This window comes from Larus michahellis, chromosome 3 (genome assembly GCF_964199755.1).
Source record: "Larus michahellis chromosome 3, bLarMic1.1, whole genome shotgun sequence".
Lineage (NCBI taxonomy): Eukaryota > Metazoa > Chordata > Aves > Charadriiformes > Laridae > Larus > Larus michahellis.
In genome coordinates, this window is record NC_133898.1 from 18,495,873 (window position 1) to 18,521,459 (window position 25,587).

Sequence of the window (25,587 nt, forward strand, 5' to 3'; positions counted from 1 at the left end):
AGTAGAAACTAAAGAGCTCTCTTTCTTTGTAGGTTTTTCTGTGACTGTGGTGCTGGAACACTGTCGAATCCCTGTACGCTTGCTGGAGAGCCTACACACGATACAGATACACTATATGACTCTGCTCCACCTATAGAATCTAATACATTGCAGCACAACTGAATTCCTTTCAGAAAGCAAGTCCTGCCATTCTAATATCATAACTGTTCAAACTTTTTTTTTGGAGGAAGTTATACTTGCCCATTTCTGCAGAAAGAGACTGTATTAAAGCGGATGTGTGAGGTGTTGACACTATGGAGCTCAACCTACCAAAAAAGAAAGTGGCAATATGTTGACTCAGGATAACAGAACTGGGCGTTTTAGCATTACTGTGTAAAACAAAGACTTTGAAGGGACAGAAGTGAAGACAAATAAGCTGCAATTTTGTACAGATACCAACTTCTGAAAGCTGGTGTTTTTACAAGTAGCATTGAAACGCAGTCCAATTTGCAGTAGTACTATTCTGTAGACAAGCAGCATTCTTTGTTGCTGCCTTTATGGACATGGGTACCAATTGCTTTTGTAACATGGTAAAAAAATGTGAGCTAGCACTTCTGCATTTCTTTTGATTTTTTTAACATTTATTCAGATTGAGAAATATGATTTTAATGCTTTAATCTCATGTAGTTTGTTTCTAATTTCAAGCAAAAAAAAAATCTTATTGTACTTGAATGTGTCCTGTTTTGTTAGCACACCTAGACTTGCTGTAACTGTACTCATGTCCCAGTATGTACGTTCTTTCTATGAAAGAGAAAACACTAATCTTAAATTATATCCAGCAATTTTTCTGGTGTCCTCTGAAGTTAGAATAATCTCCTTCCCTGCCCCAGCAATAGTCTGTACTCAAACCACCCTAACAAAAAAAAAAGCGAGTGTTTTAATGAGACTTCCTAGACTATAATGCACTATAAAACAAAGTACCCATGTAACTAAGTTTTGTGAATGAGATTTTACTATGTTTTAAAGTACACCGTAGAAAGTCTCCTCAAAACAGTCTTGTACTTTACTCTGTTCATAGTTTTTTTTGAACAGTCTGGACATTACTTACGTAACCTGCTGGAAATCACAGCAATTTCCTGCTCTAATGAAGCTGAGACAAGTATATATACAGCCCTATACAGTTTCATAGCTTTTTTCCATTTATGTGTATTGGTGACAGTGGGTAATCAACAGCCTGAAAGTGTATGCATGTACCATAACATCTAGACTTAATATATTGTGGAGTACTCAATAACCATTATGTAGAGGGTAGGTAAGAATTAAAGGGTTTAATTTCCTAGGAAAGACAATGGAAAAATGGTCATTTTTAAAAAATAAAGTTTATTAGATCATAACGTTGTCTGATACCACCTTTTTGAGAAACCGCCAGTACAAAAACGCTTGTGTTCTTAAAGATGATTGATCATAGCGGTAAGTTTCTGAACAGCGTTCGCGTCGCTTGTTGCGCCATCCACCACCAGACACAGGTACCTGAGGGAAATACCAGAGTCGGCTTTACCACACACGGACACCGAGGGCAGAGCCCGCGCGGCCTGTTACGTGCACAGCTTTAGAAGACAGAGATGCCACTTTGCGTCTGGTGTAAAGACTGCCAGCGGCTGTCACTGCCTGATGCAGAGGCAGCTGCTGCGGGCTCCAGTACAACGGTACTGTCCCCCCGGTGCCCCCCCATCACTGGGCTTCATTCAGCCATCCCTTCGGTTGGGCTCAGCTCAGGGCCAGCCCAGCACCTCCATGCAAATTAAGCTTTTAGCCCCAGAGACAGTCACAGCAACCCAAGGCTTAAAATACTGCATTACTCATCCTCTCTGCCCTCTTGCAGTCAGGCTTTAGTACTTCCCTCCCTCGCTGCTCGTGAAGTACATTCGATATTCACAAAAATAGTGTAGCTTCCCCCTCTGCTGGGAGACGATGAGCAAAAACCACTGCCCGGATTTTAAAATGGATGCCTGCTAAGCAACATGCAATGTAAAAATGGTAAACCGAGGCCTTACCTAAATACTCTCAGTGAAACGGTCACTTCTTCGAACTCTTTTGCTTTTCTGTGCCCCTTCTGAATAACTTCCTCTGGAATATCAGCAAGTCTCGCTGCATTGAAGCCGTAGCTCTTTGGACACGCTCCTTCAATGAACTTATACAGGAAGGTAATTGTTTCCTGGCTCGGATCTTCGCTCTCGTTTTCAACCATGCACGCCTAGAAAGAGTAAGTTACAAGTCAGTGTATTTAAAACTTCACCTACCGACTAACAAATACATGAAACATCCCTTCCTTTTCTCAGGACACTGCCGTGACTCTGGGCAGCAGAGCGCAGAAAAGCAGCGCAGCAGCGGATCTGCCAGCCCCGAGGAAAACTGCCCCACTTGGGTGCTTCCCCCCGGGGCATTACACTGACACGTACCATGTGGCCAAGCCGCACGGCCGCGTTGTGCGAATAATCCTCGACCAGGGAATGGTAGTGTGTGGAGAACAGAGTCCGGCACTTGATTCTCTCTGCAAGTTCTTTCACCACTGCGCTCGCTATAGCTGTTCCGTCAAAAGTAGCTGTGCCTCTGCCTGGAGAAGAAATGGAAAACCAAAGACAAATGCAATGCATTGTTTGCCGTCTTTCAATTTGTATTGTTTGTTTGTCTCCCTGTGGGGAAGATTGACAAACAGCAGTGAGCGGTGACAGCCACCCAGTAGTGACCCCAATATTTGCCCCATAACAATCACTCTCTTCTGCACTGCAGAAAAACCCCCACATTTCTGCTCTCTTGAGACTTGCTACTGGCTCACTCAAGTTTTCCTGCAAGTAACTGCAAAGGAAAGCAGGAAAACTCAGCTAGAAATAGGCTAATAACGACTGGGGGGTGGAGGAGTGCTGTATTAGTTTCCAGGGCACCTAAAAATACATGTTTTAAAGAGATTGACATAGCTACTGACGAGTTAAACATTAGCAACATTAAGATCAAGGTACCCCTGTGCACTTGGTTGCTGCCCAGCTAGTCTTTAATCTTAGATTTAATTTCCATCTATTACAAAAGAGACTAATTACCCAGTTCATCCACAAGAACAAGGGAGTGCTCTGTTGCGTGCTGAAGAATGCTGGAAGTCTCACTCAATTCAACAAAGAAGGTACTTTCACCTTAAAAAGAAACAAGAGGCGTGAAGTATTAGTCAAAGATCTTGAAAAGCACAACTAAAACCCCATTTACTCCACACTCAGCCTCAGTCAAGCTCAAACGAAGCTTGACAGCAAACTACGAACAAAAACATAAAGCTTGAAAATGGTGGGGTTCCATCTGACAGAAAAAGCAGGTTTGGGTTCCTTAAGAGTACAGGCATGGGCACAAGTATAATTAATTGAGTAAAAAGGTTTTAGGCCACCATAGCTGTCTACTTTTAATAGATGTACCAGCTGGACAAGGAGAGGGGCACAACGAATAAATACAAGATGGGGAGTGTCTTTTGTCCCTTCTTAAATGCCCAAGGCAGGCCTAAGGTGTGTGGCATGTGAAAAAGCAAGCAGAAAGTCTTAAAAAAAGACTAAGAGACTAGACTTCTTGGTTCGGTTGTTGATGTCATAAAGTAATGAATTACCCAGATAACTAAGGCTGTACTCATACATACTCTACTCGAGTGAAGTCTGACAAAAGACATACACTGCTGCTAAGGACTGAACATCTTCCAGCTGTTCCAGCAACCCAGATAATACAAGGCCTGAAATTTCAACCCGAAATTGGTTTTTAGCAAATTATAAGCAGAAGCACACAATTACTCAGACCCTTGCACACTATAAATCCACATGTATAAAGATTCACTAGTTCTTTGTAGGGTTCATTCCAAATAATCACACGCAGCAGCAATTAATGTAGTTTCAGAGCAGGCAAGAATTTACTTCCCACACTCATGCTGCACGAGCACTGCTGCTGTGCCCTAACCTAAATTTTTCACCATAAGCCGCGTCCAGCAATCCTGATTTTCTGCAGTTATTCAAAGGAATTTCCAGGATTTACTATGTTTTTAACAATGTTTAGGAATAACCATTTATTCACTTTAAAAAAATAAACCCCTAAAATTTCATAGGCAATGTAAAAATTATATTACTTAAAATTTACTTTGTAAAAGCCCTTTTGATGTGCATTAGGAGATGACTGCCATGGAAGAACTTAGGCTGTGCTTTCATTTCTACACAGTGCGTAGAAATGTTCACGGAGTTCAAAGCCAGTTCTGCTGTGCAGCGCTCAGCTTCGTGATGTGAAAGGTTAAAACATTTGTGCACATATTTGGAAGAGAAAAGAACAGCTCTCAGCTGATTAAAAAAAACATTGAAAATGCTACATTTTTCTAGACCACCTCTCTCTTGCAGAAAGGGCAGTTTTTATTTCTACCATAAGCACTTAAGATTTTTTTGTAGTGAGATTAAACAAAATGAAAATAGCTGGGCAAAGAAAACCTTAATAAAATTCTCTAGCTAGAAAAAAAAAACCAAAAAAACCAACCTTGATTTGGGGAAGTGTAAATATTTTTTTTTAATTAAGAACTTGGAATGATTCATTTCCAAATTCCTTACGTGCAACAAGTTCAGTAGGCTTAACTCCTTTCATATCCACTGACCCACATTTTTCAGCAGAAAGATCACAGAAAATCTGTGCCCTCCTTAAATGAGTTGTGATACTACTCCTTTTAATCACAAAAAATACTTTGTTTTTCTAGCCCCATGACACTTTGCCTACCACCACAGGCAGACTGAAGTATTAAACTAAAGTAACTGAAGTAGTAACTAAGTAAGAGTCGTTTAGATGTGGTGTTAGGGGATATGGTGTAGGGGAGAACTTTGTAGAGTGGGGTTGACAGTTGGACTCGATGATCCCAAGGGTCTTTTCCAACCTAAATGATTCTATGACTTTCCCGTTCCAGTTGTTGTGTCATCCTCCACTTCTCCCTTCCTCTCCGCTGGACAGACAAAATACTCACAAGAATTGTCAACTGCTGCTTCCAAGGAGGAAGCCCGCCTCTCTGAAGAAACTGGATTTCAGACACGAGGAAGGCATTCTGATTGAAACAAGGGACCTCTAGTACTTGTGAGAAGGTACAAAACCAACTAACTCCTCTACAACAGCTACCCAAACATCACTGTCCTACTGCAGAACACTTAGAAAAAGATACCTATGTAAGTAGAACACAACTGTACAATATCAAAAAAGATATCCCTCAGACTTGCATCCAGCTGCCAGGCAGGCTTTTAATATTACAATTCATTAAAAAGTGATCCTATGTGTCTGTCAAAAATAACGGAGGACAAGCACATCAAATAAATCAAGTGTAACTACAATCCTGTTTCTACTCCGAACAAGGAGAGGCAAGTTAGTTGCTCAGCTCTCCCTACAAAATCAACAGACCAAGACCATCCCTTTCCAACTTGACTCTCAAAGCAAGAAGAGAAACTCACTCGGTGGCAAAAGCACTTTGGGCAGATGGATTTCAGCAACTCACCTGACATAATTCTGTCTGAGGCCCCAAGCCTTGTAAATACTCTGTCAATCGGTGTAAGCCTGCAGACTTCAGCAGGTACGTAGCATCCCAGTTGAGCCATTATAACCAGGAGACCAGCCTGCAGAACAAACATTGAAACATTTCCATTTTTACTACGTGCTTGGAGCTTGAGTTCCACACAGAGAACGAGAGAATGAAACCGTATTTGCCCTAAAACAAAGACTAGAGTAGATAAAGCTTCCTACTGATTTAACAGCTCCAGGCTGCAGCATCATAATCTCCAAGCAGGACGAAGCTGCTCTGAAAGCCTTCAAAACGCAAGTTATCACAGCAAGCTGTGTTTATAAAGCAAACTCCCTGTTGCTTTCCCAGTTGCCACTGAGCTCTATTTTCATCTTGTTCAACCTGCAGAAGCATCTTTTGCCACACGATGCCAAGTCCTAGACAAGGCTCCTTGCAAAAGATAAAAGATACTCTATCACTTCTTTCCCAACCATCTCTCATACGAGAAATAAAACTTGTTCCTCACGAAAGTAAGCGAAAGTAGAAAATCTACTATCTAAACATAGGCATTTTCTACCAGATTTTGTTTTGTCTTTACGGTGTTACTGCTGTACTGTTCTGCACACCCTGCACATCACTCCTGTGACTGTTTATAAATGTCAAAGGAGGTCAAGTCATGCAATTCCTTTATGCAAAACACAGAGGTACTCCGGAACATTCCATCTTATGTAGATAGTCAATCACCTGTCTCATGAGCGTAGATTTGCCGCCCATATTTGGGCCAGTTACTAACACACAGGAAGCTTCGCTACTGCTATCTTCATCTTTGCTGCCTATCACGATGTCATTAGGAATAAAATCATCCCCAAAGAAAGTTTTTGTAATGCATGGATGGCGTGAATTTTTAAGTTCCAGGAAGGGAGGAGCACTATCCACAGGCAGTAGAATTACAGGTCGGCACAGTGGTCCATCACCATCTTGACTGTAGTTAGCAAGGGACATCAAGACATCTATAAGATTAAGAGAAATTCCAGTAAGTGACGCTTTCACCTTTCTTTATTCATTCACTGGAATGCATTTACTCATTGAATAGCATTTTCGTAAAGACAATTTTCCATTTCTATTCCATTTTCCGGTTAAGGAAAACACCCAAGAAGTACTCCACAAGAAGAAGTAAAAGCTGGGGATATTCACAATGTCTTTCCTCATTGCTTGCAGATTTCTACTGATGTCAGATTTAAAATCCTCCCCTCTAGTTCTTAGTTTAGAAATCTTTAAAATCTGCATCACTTCACTTCTATGGCTATTTTTTTTTAATGTACATGTACAGAACATTATTTTCTTGCATGGGTTTTTAATTTGGAACAAGATTAGCAAAGAGGAAACCAGCTTCGGTGACAGTGAACTATTTTGTTAAGAATCATAATACTGCTTGAAAGTTGCCAGAATAAATTTATATAAACATTAAAATTCTGTTTGCCTAGCAGAAAGCAGCAGCACAACCCCCCTCCATTAGCCTAGCTCTAAGGTTCTGAAAGCTGATTACCTACAAAATGAGACCGCGTTACGTGATTTTAGAGACTTTATGTAGACATAGTACAGCTGAGCCTGAAAGCTGTCTCCCTCTCTACTGAAAATCAATTCATTTCTGTGGTGCAGCCAATGTGGCTGCTTCCCAGCTCACTCAGAGAATCCCTTCCGAGACAACACTCGCTGCCTGCCTGTCCTCCCTCTTCTGCCCCCGCGGCATTCAGAGGGCTTTCATTTTTCCCTGGAACAAAGACATCCCAGACCGGCTCATGCTAGCAGAAAATTCACAGTACAAGAGTACGCCTGTCCTGGGAAGGGAATACAGGAGACTGTTCTACCCCAGAAATTTCAGGAAGATTTGGAGAAGCTTTCCTACTAGACCACCTTCTTCGAGGAAGTGACAGTGATTTTTTTTTTTATTTTTTTTTTTTTACTTTTAAAGACTGCTGAGAAAGCAGCCTACTCAGGTGGAAAGGAGACTAGCAGGTTAGATTTTTATACCCCCATCTGCATCACTGCCTTCATTTAATAAGCTACTAATCCATACACGAGATTCCTAGAAGCAGCGAGAGACCCACCAGGCTACGCTGAACTGTGAGAAATACTCAGCAGCACACCTACAATCACACAACAGGAACGAAGAGCGAGCTTGCAAACACCAAGACCCAGCAACTGTTGAGCCATTTACTGACAGGAAGGAAACAGGTGATCACTGTTAATTATCAATGCTGTTATCACAACCAGAGCTTTTAAAATACAAATTAAGAGCTGGCAACAAGCCTTTTTTGCTTATCCAGATCAGATTTCATCATATACTATAGAGGAGTATGTTTACTGTACATCAAAATGAAGAAAATCTCTTACCTAACACAGCAATGCATTCCACCGCTGTCTGCCAGTCCTTGCTATTTTTATCGAAGTTGTAAAACAAACGCCTCATACAGTCTTTTAGTGCTGCATCTCTGCGCTCTTCGGCGTTAACCATTGCAGCCAGCATCTTCTCGATCTCCTTGGTCCAGTAACGTTTATATCCCTTCCTGGTTGACTTCAGCTCATACTCCTCAGGCAAATTACGTGATATTGCACTTTCCGGTATTTCCATTTGATACCGGTTTTTGCCTGCCCCCCAGTACAGCACGGATTTGAATCCAAGCAGTTTGCGTTGCTTATCCAGGTAGTTGTGAAGATCTTCCTCGACAGCTTTAATATCCTGTAGTGCTTTATCATAATCGGGGTCAAAACCCGCCTTCGGAGTAATCACTCCCGTCTTTCGAGCCTGGTTGTGATCAAAAGCAGTATCCCATCTTTTAAGCTCTGCATTCAAGTCTGGAAAGCGGCCATCTGGATTTTTGGCTTTGCGAGTGACTAGCTGCTTAAGGACTTTAGATTTGAAGTCACTGGCAATTTCTTCCATGACATCGACAATTTCATTCATTACTTTAAACCCTTCCAGTGCAGACAAAAAGTCAGCAATTTTTTTTTTGCTGTATTTGATTTCTTCATAAAAGATGGCCCTGCTGTCAGGATGGTTCTGACTTTTAAGTGGCGATCCAATACTGTGAATTTTGCTGAGCAGCCTTTCAAGATCCGGAAGTTTCTTCAGGTGCTCACTAACTTCTGACATTTTATCTGGCACTGCCAGAAGGTCCTCAACAGCATCTAAACGATCATTAATGGATTTAGGATTACAAAGCGGAGCGCAGAGCCACTGTTTCAGGAGTCGCTTCCCAAACGGCGTACAGCAAGAATCAATCCTTTCCAACAAAGTACCTTCTGTGGTTCCATTGGTTCCGTTCTGCAGGACTTCCAAGTTCATCAGGGTGACTCCATCCAGCACCATCCGCTGGTCAGTTCTCGCAAAGAAACTACTTGAACTCATAGTTTTTGCAATATCGATATCCACAGGGACATACTCCTCAAAGTTTGCCAGCGATAACAGCTCCTGATCAATCAGACATTTTTTGAGATAGAAGACACACCCCCCAAGAGCTGACAAAGCTAATTCACTGTTTTCACCTGGAGTTAATCCCAGCGAATCACTCTCTGAAGTCAGAGATTTGACTACAGAGGGCAGAGAGCATCCATTTTCAGAGTCTTGTTTCTCCTTGAAATATCCTTCTTCAAGAAGGACTTTTAGTGTTTTAGATGCACTCCAGAACTGGGAACCAGAGATCAGCCCTTCCTGAATGCAAGATATAAGTGAGCCCTTCAGTATCTTCTGTGTGTCCACAGACAGGTTCCCCTTCTCATACAGTACCTGCACAGGAGTGTAATGGGCTACTAAAGTCCTAAACCTTGAACAGTGACGGTCATCTGAGAACTGGCCTACATAAAACTTCCCCACGGACGTGTCAACAAAGCAGACCCCATAAACACGTTGTCCAGAGGAGTCTTCTTTTTCCTTAACGCACAGAAGGTATTTGTTATGGTTCTCAGAGGGATCACAGTCCAGAACGCTGTAAGTCTGTGTTCCCTTGGTGATGATTCTGCAGATTTCTCTGCGTACAACCTTGTCAAATTTTGTTGGGTGGGCCATTGCCTTGTAGCGCGTTTCCATCATTTCAGGTGTTTCTGTTTGCTCAACACGGGCTACCTTGTAGCCCTTCTGCACCAGAACATCAGAGAATCTACCAAACGCAGTTTCTGGAAAACCTGAATGGGCCCAAGTACCCTTCATAAAGATCAGGCCCAACTCATTTACGCCAGTGACAGCATCCATATGATACAACTCATAGAATTTTCCAACTTTGTAGAAAATCACAGCATCAAAGTTCTGACTTTTCAGCTGCCACCACCGCCGCATTCCTGGCGTGCACTTGTTAAGATAGTCCTCAGGTACATACAGAGTACATGGGTCATAATCAGGGTCACCCTGCCGTTTCCTGTGTGCATCTTTCTTCTTCCCTTCCTGCAGCCAATCAAGCTTTTCATGTTCCCATACTGCGAAGCCGCTGATGCCTCCACTGCAAGCATTTGCTTGAGACTCAAAACTTTCAGGTGCTGCAAATGATGTCAGCTTAGACTTGGCTTCTAAAGAAACCGTTGCTGCTCTTTTGGGAGTTTCAGAACGTTCATTTTCTAAGCTACTCCTTTTAGCAGGCTTGTTTATCTCTCTTCTCTTTCGCTTAGAAGGGACTTTTATGGGACTTTCTGCAACACTCTCTGCATCCGTCTCTGTGTCAGTAGATTCATTTTCATCCACCCCACTACTTGCTTCCTCGCTGCTTGCCACTTCTTTCACATCAGGCTTAAACTCTACATCAGAGCCATCATGATCACTGTCAGAATCCAACACTCTTCTTCTTTTGGCTTTTATGGCACTTTCCCTGTTCGCTACTCGCTTGTTGCTCTTCACATCCTCCTCACTATTGCAGTCATCACTGTTGCCTGATGCACTTTCACTCATCTGCTGGAAAAATAAATTATTTTACCCATAGAAAATTCTAGCTACAACATAAAGTATCACTGCTGCAAAAAGAAGCGTAAAAACATGCAATAATGCAGTAGCTATGATACTTCAAGCAAGGGACAGTAGAGCCACAGCCAATTCCTCTTGCCTTCACTGAATTTAATTTTTTCTGAATAACAAACTGCTACTGACCAGTAGCATAATTACTCCTCTCTGCATTCTTTACAGCCTTATTCATTACTTTGCATAAGTGATGCTGATGAACAAAACATTTAAACTGGACAAAAGGCATACTGTATATGAAATTCAGCACAAAGGAAAAACACCTCCATAAGCTAACTCTGTGCTGTAATTTTTTCCTACTGACCTATATCAGAAACATGATTGGGTTTTGCAGCCTTTTAGTACCATTTGCCTGTGATTTTTTTTTTTTTAACTACCTATTTCCACCTACAAACATACTACCTTATAGTGACCTTCAAGAAGATTGTGCATAGAATGGTTTAAGTTGGAAGGGACCTTAAAGATCATCTAGTTCCAACACCCTGCCATGGGCCGGGACACCTCCCACCAGACCAGGGTGCTCAACACCCCACCCAAGCCGGCCTTGAACACCTCCAGGGATTGGGCCTCCATGTCTAGGAGAAAGAAATTCCATGATTTGCCTTTTCAGCTTGAAACTTTAAGAACTTCAGCACCAGTGCTGGAGAAAAACAGCAGTGGAGGGACTGTAATCAGTATAAAGTGCCAGTGCTCACTGCACTGCTGCCATGAACATGACATATTGCTTGGAGTGGCACCTGTTCCCCAGGGCAACGTCACACTGGAGAAAGAGTAGATGGGTCACGCTGAAAGAAGAGGTAAGGACAACCACTATCCCATCAACAGTTTCCTCATACCATTCCTTTCCAAAGGAATCTATTGCAATGCATATGGAGGTACTGAAATATTATTTGAATCATTCACAATACAATGCCAATACAACACAATAGAAGATCTCTTTTTAATTACCCCATCAACAGATTGGTGTTAACCATACAAGAATTTGTATTTTAGTGCTATGCTACGAGATGAGGGCAGGCTCCAAAAATCTAATTTAACACCTTCAGATGAAAACTCAAAAAGTTTGAAGTTTCTACATTATGACAAATTAAAACTTCAGATTGAATTTAGGGGAACTTGGAAGATGAATAGCAGCTAGAGAATATAAAAAAGTACTTTATGAGTGAGAAAGTGGGTCACCTTGGTTACCCAGAAGAGAGCTAGAGAAGTTAAATAACTTCTGAGGTCAGTCCTCACCATACACAACACCAAAGAGATATTAGACTTGTCTTTCCAACTAGAAAAGGTGAGACACCAGTGTATGACCAGGCAACACAGAAGCAGTACAAAAAAAAAAAAGACATATGGATACATATGCATGCATGATTAAAGAGCAGATAAGCTGTGATTACTGTAGCAGAGAACTGAAGGATATCCATGCTTAGTTCCAAGCAACAGATAAGTTCTAGCACTATTTCTGAAAATGACAGCAAGTAAGAAAAATTTTACCTCCACTTCCTCCTCCTCTTCCTCCTCCTCTGTGTCTGAAGGTTCACTGCATACTGCCAGTTCAAGCCGCTTAGTTTTATCTTTACTCATTGCATCGTCTGCTAGCACCATTGCTCTTTTAATTTCAGGCTTTGTGCTATAAAACATACCTCCCTTCAGAGTCTCCTCATCTGATGAGCCTGTAAAACCACGAATAATTTGTCAGAAACTGAAGTTAGTCTAGCATTTAGCCAATCCTTTAGTTACTGTTCATACTTCACTTTTAAAAGTATTCAGACAACTAGCATAATTATCTACCATTCCATGTTGTTACCAGTCATTCTCACCACATCTTAAATATAGCAACCCATCACTCATTCAGCCTGATAAACTAGCCCTAGAGAAAGTCTAAACGCTCACAAATGAAATACCTACCTAGTACCTGAACACTTGAAGAATTGCTTCTATTTCTGTAACTCCTTACCACGTCTGAGTACTTCTAAGCTAAGCTCTGAACACTGTCACACTAGCTATAGTTACTATTGAAAAGCAATATTTTATACTAGCAGTGCAGCAGACCTGACTGACACCACTTGGCTATTTTAGCAATGATAGGTAAGTTCAACCATAAAGTTATCTTCAAGTTATGGGCATCAATCATCTGTGACAGAGCTCTTGGCTAAAGCTCTGCTGGACGTTTAAACTGCTCCTCTAAGTACAGCAAGGTGTCCAGACCCACCACCAACCTATTAGCCAGATGAGCCGATCGTTAATCACACTGGCAATTTACCCTGACGCTGCAGGGTATCAAGCAAAGCCTACTATTAATAACTGCACTACTCCCTCATCCTCTTTCATATCCCTTGAGCACCACAGTTCCTCCTTCCACTACCTGTACGTAAACACAAGAACAAAGCCAACCAGCCTACAGACTGAAAAGGGTCCTCAAAGACACTGAGATTCATCTTAATGCCACGCTGAAAAAGTGAATGGTATATATAACATATTATATATTCAACTTGGGGAAAGAAAGAAGGGGGACACAAGAGTACACTAGAAATGGGGAAGGGCAATTCCTTTTTCTGCTCTTATAAGTTTAACTAGCTGCAGACAACAGTAGGATCTGCCTGGATAGGTCCTTACACCCACTCTTGTGAATCCCTTCATACACTGCTATTAACTGAAGCTTCAGTTCTCAGTCAATGGTAGACAAAAGGCATCTGACTTACAGGAGGCCAACTATCTCAGAAATAAGCCAAAAAAGAATTCTTTCTCACAGTCATTTATTTGAGCTGGCAGTAGCAAAGCATGGAGTTACAAGTAGCTGCTTCCACAGCACAAATGCAACACATTAACAAACCAGATCTCCAGTTTGGTTTTGCAAATGCAGTGAGACAATCTAAAAATATTTTGCATTTAATATTGACAGCTTAACAATGCCAGGAAAAAAGTCTCATCATATAATTTAACCGCATACTCAAGTGTGCAACACCTGCATATTCACTTAACCAACTTGTATGTAACTCCACTTCTTGCATGCCCAACTAGCATGTTAGAAGTCTAGCCCTGTGCTGTCTATATTTATTCAGTTACAAATAATAACACAACTTACGAAACTTCTCTATTTTCTTATTCACGGAATCACGGAATCTTCAGAGTTGGAAGGGACCTCTAGAGATCATCTAGTCCAACTCCCCTGCTAGAGCAGGATTGCCTAAACCACATCCCTCAGGGCTGCATCCAGGTGGATCTTGAAAATCTCCAGAGAAGGGGACTCCACAACCTCCCTGGGCAGCCTGTTCCAGTGCTCTGTCACCCTCACTGTAAAGAAGTTTTTCCGTGTATTTGAACGGAACTTCCTATGTTCTAACTTGTGCCCGTTGCCCCTCATCCTGTCGCTGGGAACCATTGAAAAGAGCCTGGCTCCGTCCTCCTTAAACCCACCCTTTAGATACTTGTAAACATTAATCAGGTCCCCCCTCAACCTTCTCTTCTCCAGGCTAAAGAGTCCCAGCTCTCTCAGCCTTTCCTCATAAGGGAGGTGCTCCAGTCCCATAATCATCTTGGTTGCCCTTCGCTGGACTCGCTCCAGTAGTTCCCTGTCCCTCTTGAACTGGGGAGCCCAAAACTGGACACAGTACTCCAGTTGTGGCCTCACCAGTGCAGAGTAGAGGGAGAGAGTGACCTCCCTCGACCTACTGGCCACAGTCTTCCCTATGCAGCCCAGGATGCCATTGGCCTTCTTGGCGACAAGGGCACACTGCTGGCTCATGGATAATTTGCTGTCTACCAGGACCCCCAGGTCCTTCTCCTCAGAGCTGCTTCCCAGCATGTCCGCCCCTAACATATACTGGTGTTTGGCATTCTTCCTTCCCAGGTGCAGGACCCTACACTTGCTTTTGTTGAACCTCATTAGGTTCTTCTCTGCCCAGCTCTCCAGCCTGTCCAGGTCACGCTGGGTGGCAGCACGGCCCTCTGGAGTGTCGGCCACCCCTCCCAGCTTGGTATCATCAGCAAACTTGCTGAGGATACACTCTGTCCCCTCACCTAGGTCATTAATGAATATATTGAACAAAATTGGTCCAAGTATTGACCCCTGAGGGACACCACTCGTTACAGGCCTCCAACTGGACTCTGTGCCACTGATCACAACCCTCTGCGTTCTGTCACTCAGCCAGCTCTCGATCCACCTCACTGTCACCTCGTCTAGCCCATACTTCCTCAGCTTCCTAATGTGGATGTTATGGGAGACAGTGTCAAAAGCCTTGCTAAGGTCAAGGTAGATGACATCTACGGCTCTCCCCTCATCCAGCCAACCCGTTATAACATCATAGAAAGCTATCAGATTGGTCAGGCATGATTTGCCCTTGGTAAATCCATGCTGACCACTTCCAATAACTTCCTGTTCCTCTATGTGTTTGGAGACGACATCCAGAAAGAGTCGCTCCATTACCTTCCCAGGGACAGAGGTGAGACTAACCGGCCTGTAGTTCCCTGGGTCCTCCTTCTTGCCTTTTTTGAAGATTGGAGTGATGTTAGCCTTCCTCCAGTCCTCAGGCACCTCTCCTGTTCCCCATGACTTTTAAAAGACGATGGAGAGTGGTCTAGCGATAACATCTGCCAGCTCTCTCAGCATTCGCGGGTGCATCCCGTCAGGGCCCATGGATTTATGAATGTCCAGCTTGGCCAAGTGGTCTCTGACCCGGTCCTCCTCAACTAAGGGAAAATCTTCCTCTCTCCAGACCTTCCCCCTTGCCTCCAGGGTATGGGATGTGTGAGGGACGGCTTTATCAGTGAAGACCGAAGAAAAGAAGGCATTCAGTAACTCTGCCTTCTCTGTGTCTTCCACCACTAGGGCACCCATCTCATTCATCAGTGGACCTATATTTTCCCTAGTTTTCCTTTTTCTGTTGATATACTGGAAAAATCTCTTCTTGTTATCTTTAACTGCAGTGGCCAAGCTGAGTTCTGATTGAGCTTTGGCCCTTCTAATCTTCCCCCTGCATAGCTTTGTTATATCTTGATAATCCTCATAAGTTGCTAAGCCCCTTTTCCAGAGAATGTAAGCCTTCCTTTTTTTCCTGAGGTCCAGCCAAAGCTCTCTATTTAGCCAGGCTGGTCTTCTTCCCCGTCGGCTCGTCTTTCGGGACATGGGGATGGCCTTCAACTGTGCTTCTAAGAGCACCTGCTTGAAGTATGACCAGCTTTCCTGGGCACCTTTGCTCTTCAAAACTGCCTCCCAAGGGACACTCTCAACCATGCTCCTAAACAGGCTAAAGTCTGCCCTTCGGAAATCCAAGGTGGCAGTTTTGCTGGCTCCCCGCCTCCCTTCACCAAGAATTGAAAACTCTATCATTTCATGGTCACTCTGCCCAAGACGACCTCCAACCTTTACATCCCCCACAAGACCTTCTCTGATAACAAACAGCAGGTCCAGTAGGGCACTTCCCCTAGTAGGTTCCTTCACCAGCTGTGTTAGGAAGTTGTCTTCCACACACTCCAGGAACCTCCGGGACTGTTCCCTCTCTGCTGTGTAGTATTCCCAGCGGACATCCGGGAAGTTGAAATCCCCCACAAGAACAAGGGCAGATGATCGCGAGACCTCTGCCAGCCGCTTATAGAATACTTCATCGGTTTCTACATCCTGATTAGGGGGTCTATAACAAACTCCCATCACAATATCTGCCTTGTTGGCCTTCCCCTTGATTTTTATCCATACACACTCAACACTGTCATTCACACTGTTGAGTTCTAGACATTCAAAACCGCCCCTAACATAGAGGGCCACCCCACCACCTCTCTTCCCTTGCCTATCCCTTCTGAAAAGCTGGTAGCCATCAATTACAGCACTCCACTTGTGTGTGTCTTCCCACCACGTTTCCGTGATGGCAACCACATCATAGTTTCCCTGCTGCACGATGGCCTCCAGCTCGTCCTGCTTATTCCCCATGCTGCGTGCATTAGTGTAGATGCACTTCAGTTGGGTTAATTGTCCTACCACTTTCTTGGGGGGACAGGCCCTGATTTGCACCTGATCATTCAAAGACTCTGACACTCTTACTTTATATACAAAGATGCTTTTTGTCTGAATTTAAAAGCAAAGCATGCGTTTTAAATATTTTTACTCTGTTCTCCATTAACCACATTTCTTGCACATAGACTAACGTTTCTATTCTTAAACATTCTGAACAATTCTTATTTTTCTGCAATTTTCTTTTGGTGAACAGATCAACTCTCCTTATGTGTATTTGCTTCTAAGTGCAACTGCGAGCTGTTAACATATATTTTATTAAAATATATTTGATTCTTTTAAAATACCTTCAGGAAAGACATATATAAACCATGGATGTAATTCACTTGCATTAAATTATGCTAACATTTATGGTAATAACATCACTATTTCAATTTAAAACTACCTATGGCTTAAGTGCAGTACCTTTAAGTATAAACAAGCCAAAAAAAGATGATCGCACGATCCCATTAGATGGAACTCTGACTTGTAAAAAGGAAGAAACTGTTTAAATTCAGTTTACATAAGTATGTCATCATAAACAAATCCTACAGTGTATCAAAAATACTGTATGACACCCAAAGTACTTGTTGGACTAACAAGACAGTTTACAGCAACATGATTTACACGTGACAGTTTACAACCAATCATTTACAGTTTTCAGCAACAGTAAAATCATAAAACAAGGGAAAACCAGATCATGGTTTATTATGCAAAATGTTTTAACTCTTGACTACATTTGATTCTCATTAATTAGCAAAGTCATTTCTTCAAGACGACAAAAACCAGTTCTGCTCCGTAACTACAAACACTCCAAATTCTCAATATATACATATTTTATTAATAAAATTGTACTACGTTGTTTAAAAGAAATAACACCACAGTTGAATTCATTTTAGTTACTTAATATCCTATGCCTAGTCTTTTGCTTCTGAACAAACTGCAGTTCCCAAACAGCTGCTTAAAAACTGGGTTTGACATCCCTAGGTTTGACAATCCATTTTAAGGATTTCAGGGCTAAAAACTGAAATAGTGGATTTATCTTTAAGATCTTTATAATATTGACAGGAGAAATAAAGAAAAAAAAAAACTTTGAAACATAAGCAAGTTTTGGTTCTAATCTAATAAACAAGAGAGCTTAATGTTTTATGGTTAAAGAACTGTATGACCATAAATGCACCTGTAACCCTCAAAAACTTGCTTTCTCTAACTTACGAAGTACTAAACATGCTTTCCCACTCAATACTAATCTCGGTTTTGCTGCTCTTTCTCTATGGACAATACTGTACCCTACACTCCACGCCTATTTTTCCAAAACAAGCGGCATATTTCCATTTCGGAAGTTTTATTTATATCTCTTACCTTTATATGGCTTCAGATATTTTATACTGACCCAGCCCCTTGTAGGGCTGTCATCAAAAAACTGTACATGGACACGACTGGATTTCCCTTTTCCTCTGACTATTGTTTTTTCAGTGGGATGGTTGTATATGAGACACGGCCACCAAGGATAACCTTCCATCTTAGCCCAGACCAAGTCACCAGCTGAATACTCGCAGGAGACACTGCAAAGAAAACAGATGTGTAATTTGAGGAATATAAACATTTAAAACAGCTCTCTCCATAAATGTGACTGCACACTGCTTCTGAGCAGCTTGCCCAATGAAGATCTTGGAAGGCTCTTAGGTGACGCAGCCAGGATCATACAGTCCTTCTATATCACTATCTATATCACTCCTGACTTTTCCGATTTGCTCCTCCAGGTTCTACTAGCTCCCCACGCTGATAGAGCTTCACAGTCACAGAATCCTGGCTGAGGTCGGAAGGGGCCTCCGGGGGTCTCTTTGTCCAAGCCCCCTGCTGAAGCAGGGCCACCAAGAGCCACGTGTAACCTGACCCTTCACTGATTTCTTAAGGTAGGAGGAGAGTAACTGGGTCCAACCAGGCATCGACTAGAAGACTGCAGACTACATGTTATGAATTGACAACCTACATAACTTAGGTAAGTTTTCCTGTAGAGGCTAATTCTCAACAGGGCACGTAGAGGGAATATAAGTAAGATTTCAGAAAACCCTCAAGCTACAAAAAAATAAATGAATAAATAAAAACTCTGTCTCCACTGCAGAGCACCTGGTGCAGCTTGTATTTCCTCTCTCCTCCTCCCCCGAGATTTCATTGGCACCCTCTACCGCGGACGGCGGTTTTCCTCTCGGCTGTAGCCAAACCACCACGACATACAGTTATCTGACGCGTGAGACACTCACCATCCCGATACAGCACAGAAATTCAGGCAGGAGTAAAAAAAACGTATTTCAAAACAGAGAAAAACTATAGAGGTGGCGTCCCCCCTCCGCAGCTGCCGGCGTCGTCCCGCCTCCCCACGCCCTGCCTGAGGGGAAGGCGGCCCGGCCTGCATCCCCGCCGCACGCCCGGCCTCCTGACACATACACGGACCCTCCGGCCCTTCCGAACGAGCCCTGCCCCGCGCGGCGCGGCCACCACCGCCGTCACCTCAGGCGGCCACAAGCGCGGGGCCCGCTGCCGCCCCGCCCCCTCCCCCGGCGCAGGGAAGGCCCCGCCGGGCCCGGCCGGCCACCGCTTCCATGAGAAAATCTCTTCGCTCTCCGGGGGACACCGGCGGGGGGCAGCGGGCGGGGAACACCGACACGGCCGCTTCCTGAGCGGCCGCGCTCCAACCGCCACCGGCGGCACCGCCCGCCCCTTCCCCTCCCGCAGCGGCCCGCGCGCGCTGCTGCCGCCCCCCCCCACCCCGTCCCCTCACGCAGGCCGCACTCCTGCGGCCTCCCCCCCGGCCCGGTTACCTGGGGGTCTTGGCGGCCGCCCCGTTCCCCAAGCCCTTCTCCCCCGCCTCCTTGCGCCGGGCCGCAGCTCTGCCCGCCGCGCCGGCGGGGCTGGTGGCGGCCTGGCGGCCATTCTGCTCCCCCGAGGAGTGGCGGCGGCGGGTCCCCGCACCGGCCTGCGGGGGGGCGGGCGCCGGAGCCGGAGCCGGTGCGGGCGGGCGCGGCGACGCCGATGTGGCCTTGGGGAAGAAGCGGAGCAGGGTGCTCTGGCGGGACATGGCCGGGACGGGAAGCGCGGGCCACCACCAGCGCGCGCCAAACCCGCCAGCGCGCGCCAATCCCGCCAGCACCCGCCCCGCCCCCTGGGCGTGGCCTCCCTCCCACCCCCGCCCCTCGGCCGCCGCGCGCGGGAAGCGCTGTAGGGGGTGGCCTGGTCGTGGCTCCGCGATGCCGACGTCTCCGCGGGCCGCTCCGGGGCCCGGCCCCCCCGTACCGCCCCGACAGCCAGACCCCCGGCGCCCGGCGGGGCTCCTCGGTCTCTCCGTGTTTGCCCTGCCCTCCCTCTCCCCGCCGCTGGCAGAGGGCCCGCGGCGCCTCAGGGCCGATCGTGAGGCGGCGTCCCGGCCTGCTGCCCTCCCCGTCGGGCCTTCCCGCGGTTCGGTGTCTCACAGCAAGGTGTGTCCTCATTAGCTCCAGCCCTTCAAACCCTGCTCCTGCTCCGTAGCGGTGGTTACGGTGAATGTTGGGATGGGGTGAGCGGGGGCCTTCCCACAACTACATCCTCGGGGAAGGAGTGGCTCTGGCACCTCCGTTGGAGAATGTCTTTGCCGCCTCTGCGGTAGCAGGCAAGAAGATCGGTGTGTGAAGAGGAGAGGCTGGTACATGGCCAGAGGCAAGGCTTGGACAGTTGTCTGCCCAGCTGCCAGGCTGCAAGTTGGTACTTCCCAGCCAGCTTTAGTGGCAGATGCACAGTAAAGCTAAGAAATGGCAGCTAAAATACTAGGATCTCTTCCTCTGCTCTTCCTGCATGTTTTTTATTCATATTCATAGGTGAGGCTATGTCCTTTAAAAGCAATTTTTGGTGCACTAGAATACAATCCGCTTCATGGTTCTTAACTGTTGGGCTTAAGCCACAGAGCAAAAATAAGAACTTATTTTTATCAGCATAAATTCAGAGAAAAAATATTTACTGTCACTAGATGTCTGGTAGCATAGCTTTTTCTTTCACTAAAAGTGAAAATATTTTAGTATTGTAAGCCAAAACCTCTCCTACCGTCCAGCACATCTGTAGCCAAAAATGTCACAGGCGCGCTCCCACCGCGATTAAAAAAGTGGAACTGCAAAGTAGAGATTTGACCACAAGAGGTCACGCAAACCCAAACTATACTGAAGGATTTTAAAAGCATGTTGCTTCCAAAAGAATTATTTCCGTTTAATTTCGGAGCATGATTTCCATTTAACGTATCATATATTGCTTTCATAAACAATCCGATGTGTCCTCAGCTACACACAACTCAAACTGAAGTAGAAAAACAGCTGCATTTAGTTTCCTGAGAATAGTCCAGGGGATTCCAAAGCTCATGGACTGTGAAGTGCTTGGAAGTGGAACATGTTGCAGGATAACCCCCTCGGCAGGTATTGCTGTTCCTGTCAAAAACACTTGCCAGGACTCGTACCTGCACAAATGTTTAGGTTGCACGTTTATGTCAATTATTTGTAGGAAATAGGCAACCGTATTTAAATTTGTAGCTGTCTGGAAAATTACACTCTAATCATCCATCTGTCAGGTAGAAGCAGGGAGTTGGGGTGAGGTAGGGAGGGGAAAAAAACTTGGGAGAGTGCTAAAAGCAGGCCCAGTTTTTAAAGATGAAGCCTGTTTTGAGCAGACGCCTGATAGATCCTGGTAGCTTCTCCCTGGAGATGGCTGTTGTCAGTTCGTATGAGGAATGGAGAAGACAGAAAAACGTGAAGGGTCGTCTGAATTTGGTGGCCTCCTGAGCCCACGTGGTATGAACACCACAGAAGTCACTTTGGTGTTGGGGTTGGTTTTGGTAGCCCTGGGATTTCTTCAGGCACGTGTGTCAGTCCTGGTGACTCTGCTGGAAGAGGGGCATGTTACTGATTTGGCACAACTGTGGAGGTCTCAAGAAGAGACATTGGAATTTATGGACCATGTGGTCCAGAGGCTTGAGCGAGGGGCCTGGAGTATGCACCTGTGAGAAGATTAATACTTTGGTTTGCAGTTTTTTAATTTGTCCCATGCAATGATACCAGTTCTCCAGGTCTGTGGTGTCCCCATGTCTGGGTCTGGGCATTCCTACATCTACGGTGACGGCCACTTAAGAAATGCCTCATTGGAAATGTATCTAAGTCTGTATTTTAGAAAGTATGGATCCAATGTCAGGTGCCCTCCCCAAGGTGGGGTAGCACCGCATTTTGATATCCACAAAAACGTAGGAGTTAAACTTTGCAATACTGGATTATCGTACATCCCCTTTTCTCTGGTGGGATCAGGCTGGGGGAAACACAGCTCAGACCAGTATTTTTTAAATTGCCTTTTGTTATGCTGTTATTAATAGCAAGGGACTCATCACACACTGCATTCACTTACTCCCTCACGCAATTCACAACACACACGTACTAACATGTACCCCGGTGGAGTAAGAGCTGGGAGACCAACCCCAGCAGAGGTTAAAAACTTAACTTTAAAAAGTTAAGTTTTAAACTTAAAAGCAGAGGCATGTGTTGATGTGCCAGGGGCTTTGAGGTGGGTGTTCAGGAAGTCCCTCCATATGATTTGTTTGGTCGTATATATTTATATATACACAAATATATATATATATACACACGCACGTTATTTTATGTATTTAGATAGATAGATAGACAGATAGGTAGATAGGTAGATAGATAAATAATCTTGTAGTTTTGCATGTAGCAGCTTTCTTGGATGTAGCCTGGGTTGTACATCCCATGCTAGTGGAATTTGACAGATTCAGCAGAGTCTCAGTGTTTGGGGTTTATCAGTTTTTGTGGATTCAGCAGGACTGCTAATCCCTGGAGCTTATCTGTTCTTGGCAGACTTTCGCACGCTACCACTTGGCACATGCTTTCCCTCTCTTCAGCCTGCTGTTTTCTGGTACATATTTCTCCATCCACACATGCCTGTAGGGCCATTCACACAAACTCACACAGAGGGGGCTTTTATGACATGGTCTTCACTTTTTCTCGAGTACAATATAGAATTCTACTTGTTTTTCTACCAGTCTCAGCAGGGGAGGTTATAGAATAATTAAAACTTGAAAGTGGTGACATTACTGAAAATGTTATAAACAGCTCTGTCCTTCCCCCTTTTTTTTGAGTATCCTCTTCTGAAGAGGAAACCATAGGGAATTGTTAAGTTGCTGTAGTACAGACTTTACACCAAGCTCAGCTGAACACCGGAAAGTGCTGTATTTATCTTAATTCTTTTCCTCCCTCTTCCCCTGCCAATGCATACGCAAATACTCCCACACAGCCATCAACTGTGCTTTTTAGCTCCCTAAATGGTTCTGAACAATTTCCATTCTAGGAGCATTGGAAATGGCAAAGATTTGGTTTTTTTCAAGATAATATCTCAAAATTTTTGAAACTGAAACAACTTCGGATATACCTTATTTTACTAGATTATACAGCACCTTCTCTACAGCTGCTGCAGAAGAGGATGATGGACTGTTGTTAATGGTGGGGCAGGATCCAAGAGCTTGCAATGCAGTGACTCTCTGCTATACCTAGGCTTTCCTCTGGAGTTTGGAATTAATCATTTCTATCTTGTTAGATGCTGGAATAAGGAAAATGGTAACCAGGTAATTCTGAGGGAAAAATGAAATTGAGTAAATCAAAATGGATACCTAGAACAATAACCACAACAGAAAAACAAAGTACACTTGAGGCCAGGTGCCTGGTTGTTTATCTTCTATAGTGTTTCCTATCTCTGATATTCTTTGAAAGAAACATTTGACAGGAAGGAAGAGTCATTCCTCAGGCGAGGGACCTTGTTCTTGAAGTTGCCAGGCACAGCCAAGAACAAACTGTTGAGGCTTACGGAGCAGCAGGAGGAAGGGTGCTCCTGGCACAGGCAGTGCCCTCACTGACCATGATGCAGAAGCACAGCATCTGAATCACAGAATCCTAGAATCACAGAATGTTTGGGTTGGAAGGGACCTTTAAAGATCATCTACTCCAACCCCCCTGCCATGGGCAGGGACAGCTTCCACTAGATGAGGTTGCTCAAAGCCCCATCTAACCTTGCACACTTGCAGTGATGAAGGATCCACAACTTCTCAGGGCAATCTGTTCCAGTGTCTCACCACCATCACAGTAAAAAATATCATCCTTACGTCCAATCTAAATATACCCTCTTTCAGTTTAAAACCATTATCCCTTGTCCTGTCACTAGAGGCCCTGCTAAAAAGTTTGTCTCCATCTAATAAGCCCCCCTAATATATGGAAAGGCCACAATAAGGCCTACCCAGAGCCTTCTCTTCTCCAGGCTGAACAACCCCAACTCTCTCAGCTTGTCTTCACAGCAGAGGTTGCTCCAGCCCCTGATCATTTTTGTGGCCCTCCTCTGGACCCTTTCCAACACGTCCATGACTTTCCTGTACTGAGGACTCCAGAGCCGGACAGTACTCCAGGTAGAGTCTCACCGGAGTGGAGCAGAGGGGCAGAATCACCTCCCTCGACCTGCTAGCCACGCTTCTTTTGATGCAACCCAGGATACAGTTGGCTTTCTGGGCTGCAAAAGCACATTGCTGGCTCATGTCCGATTTTTTGTCCAGCAGTCTTCGTCCGCAGGGCTGTTTTCAGTCCTTTCATCCTCCAGCCTGTTTTGATACCAGGTGTTGCCCTGACCCAGGTGCAGGACCCTGCACTTGGCCTTGTTGAACTTCATGAGGCTTGTATAGGCCCACTCCTCAAGCCTGTCCGGGTCCCTCTGGTTGGCATCCCTAAGGCGTGTTGTCGTCGTCAAACTTGCCAAGAGTGCACTCAGTCCCACTGTCTGTGTTATTTATGAAGATATTAAATACTATTGGTCCCAGTCCAGACACCACTCATTACTGGTTTCAACTTGGACATTGAGTTGCGTGGGCAGAGCAGGGTACTGATAACCACAACAGCCCCAGACAAGGTGAGGGGGTGGATCAGGTCCAGGGTCCACCTGGGAGGCAGGGCTGGAGGCAGGCACACCTGCAGCAGGCATCACTCGCGTAGGGGCTGGGGGCCCAGCGCAAACAAATTGTTGATAACAAGCTTTTGAAAGCTCCTCAGGCAAAATTTGCTAAACCATTAGCAAAAGAACTGTATCCATGATAGTTATTGTCAAGAGCAGTCTAGGAAATTTCACTTTGGTGGGTGTTTGAAGTATAAGATATGTGCACTACCCCTCTTTATGTGTCTGCTGAGCAAAGTAACAAATTTGTCTTCCAGAGCTAATAGAAAGCTCTTAAAGTGAGTCAAAAAAAACCCCTGGCTATTTTAGGTAGGATTTTTTCATTTCGATCAAATTTTCTCATTTCAGTATTCTGCAATTGTCTCACTGGGACAAATGTAACAATTTTCACTTTTCCCCTTTAGTATAATCACATTTTCTGAAAACTTTTTAATATCTTTTATATTCATTTTTCGACACAAGACATGACCGTGGAGGAAGATCGTGAGTCTTAACTGTTTTTTATAGGCCTGCCGCAAATACTCGGTAACTATATCAAAACCAAGTGAAGTAACTCTGGCGTGCAAATAGCTTAATGGGGAGTGGAAAGATGAGTCCACTGCTTCATTCGATTAATGTGTGTCCTTTCTCTGAGGTTGACTTGAACTGCTTTTATACCCATAGAGGTGAGATGATCAGAAGTAACCTTAAAGCAGCGCTAAATGTTTTATGGGCCTTACCTTGGTGACAAAGTGTGCCAGACCAATCTTAGATTGTGAGGTGGAACAATTTACAGAAATAGTTCCATCGTGCTAAGATAGACAGGACTGAAGACAATGTTGACCTTTCTCAGAAATTCCCCCAAAGGAGAATTTAAGCATGAGATGCACGCTGTGAATGTGGTAGCCAGTGAAAGGTTAAGTTTTAAGAAAAATATGACCATGACAAAATGTTAATGAGTACTGAGGTCATTCTGACCTAAATATAATTGATCTGGTAGGCTGGTAAGAATCAGATATCCTAATATACTAATTTTGTGCAGGCTTGGAAAAATTACTATGTAAGGGTGTTGTAAAAGTGTGTTTAAAGGGCATTTTTTCC

The 25,587-nt window shown here is 44.4% G+C and overlaps 2 protein-coding genes across 7 annotated transcripts in view; one reads left to right on the forward strand and one right to left on the reverse strand.

The window, feature by feature from the left end:
- FBXO11 (F-box protein 11) overlaps positions 1 to 1,373 on the forward strand; it is a 79,015-nt gene extending 77,642 nt beyond the window's left edge. For all 5 annotated transcript variants that reach the window (XM_074578915.1, XM_074578919.1, XM_074578916.1 and 2 more), the window contains exon 23: positions 33 to 1,373. In XM_074578915.1, coding sequence (XP_074435016.1) covers positions 33 to 162 — 130 coding nt within the window. In that variant the 3' untranslated portion in view covers positions 163 to 1,373. The remainder of the gene's footprint in view (positions 1 to 32) is intronic.
- Positions 1,340 to 19,649, reverse strand: MSH6 (mutS homolog 6). Of its 2 annotated transcripts, none has more exons than XM_074578914.1 (10): positions 19,320 to 19,649; positions 17,860 to 18,062; positions 12,009 to 12,187; positions 7,913 to 10,454; positions 6,263 to 6,528; positions 5,516 to 5,633; positions 3,075 to 3,164; positions 2,439 to 2,593; positions 2,034 to 2,233; positions 1,340 to 1,509 (listed from the first exon to the last, which is right to left on the reverse strand). In XM_074578914.1, exons 1-10 carry the CDS (start codon positions 19,574 to 19,576, stop codon positions 1,428 to 1,430), a joined length of 4,092 nt encoding a protein of 1,363 aa, XP_074435015.1. In that variant the 5' UTR covers positions 19,577 to 19,649; the 3' UTR covers positions 1,340 to 1,427. The 2 variants fall into 2 exon arrangements, with proteins under 2 accessions (XP_074435015.1, XP_074435013.1); XM_074578912.1 differs by having other exon boundaries at positions 7,913 to 10,457.
- Positions 19,650 to 25,587: the final 5,938 nt, after the last annotated feature.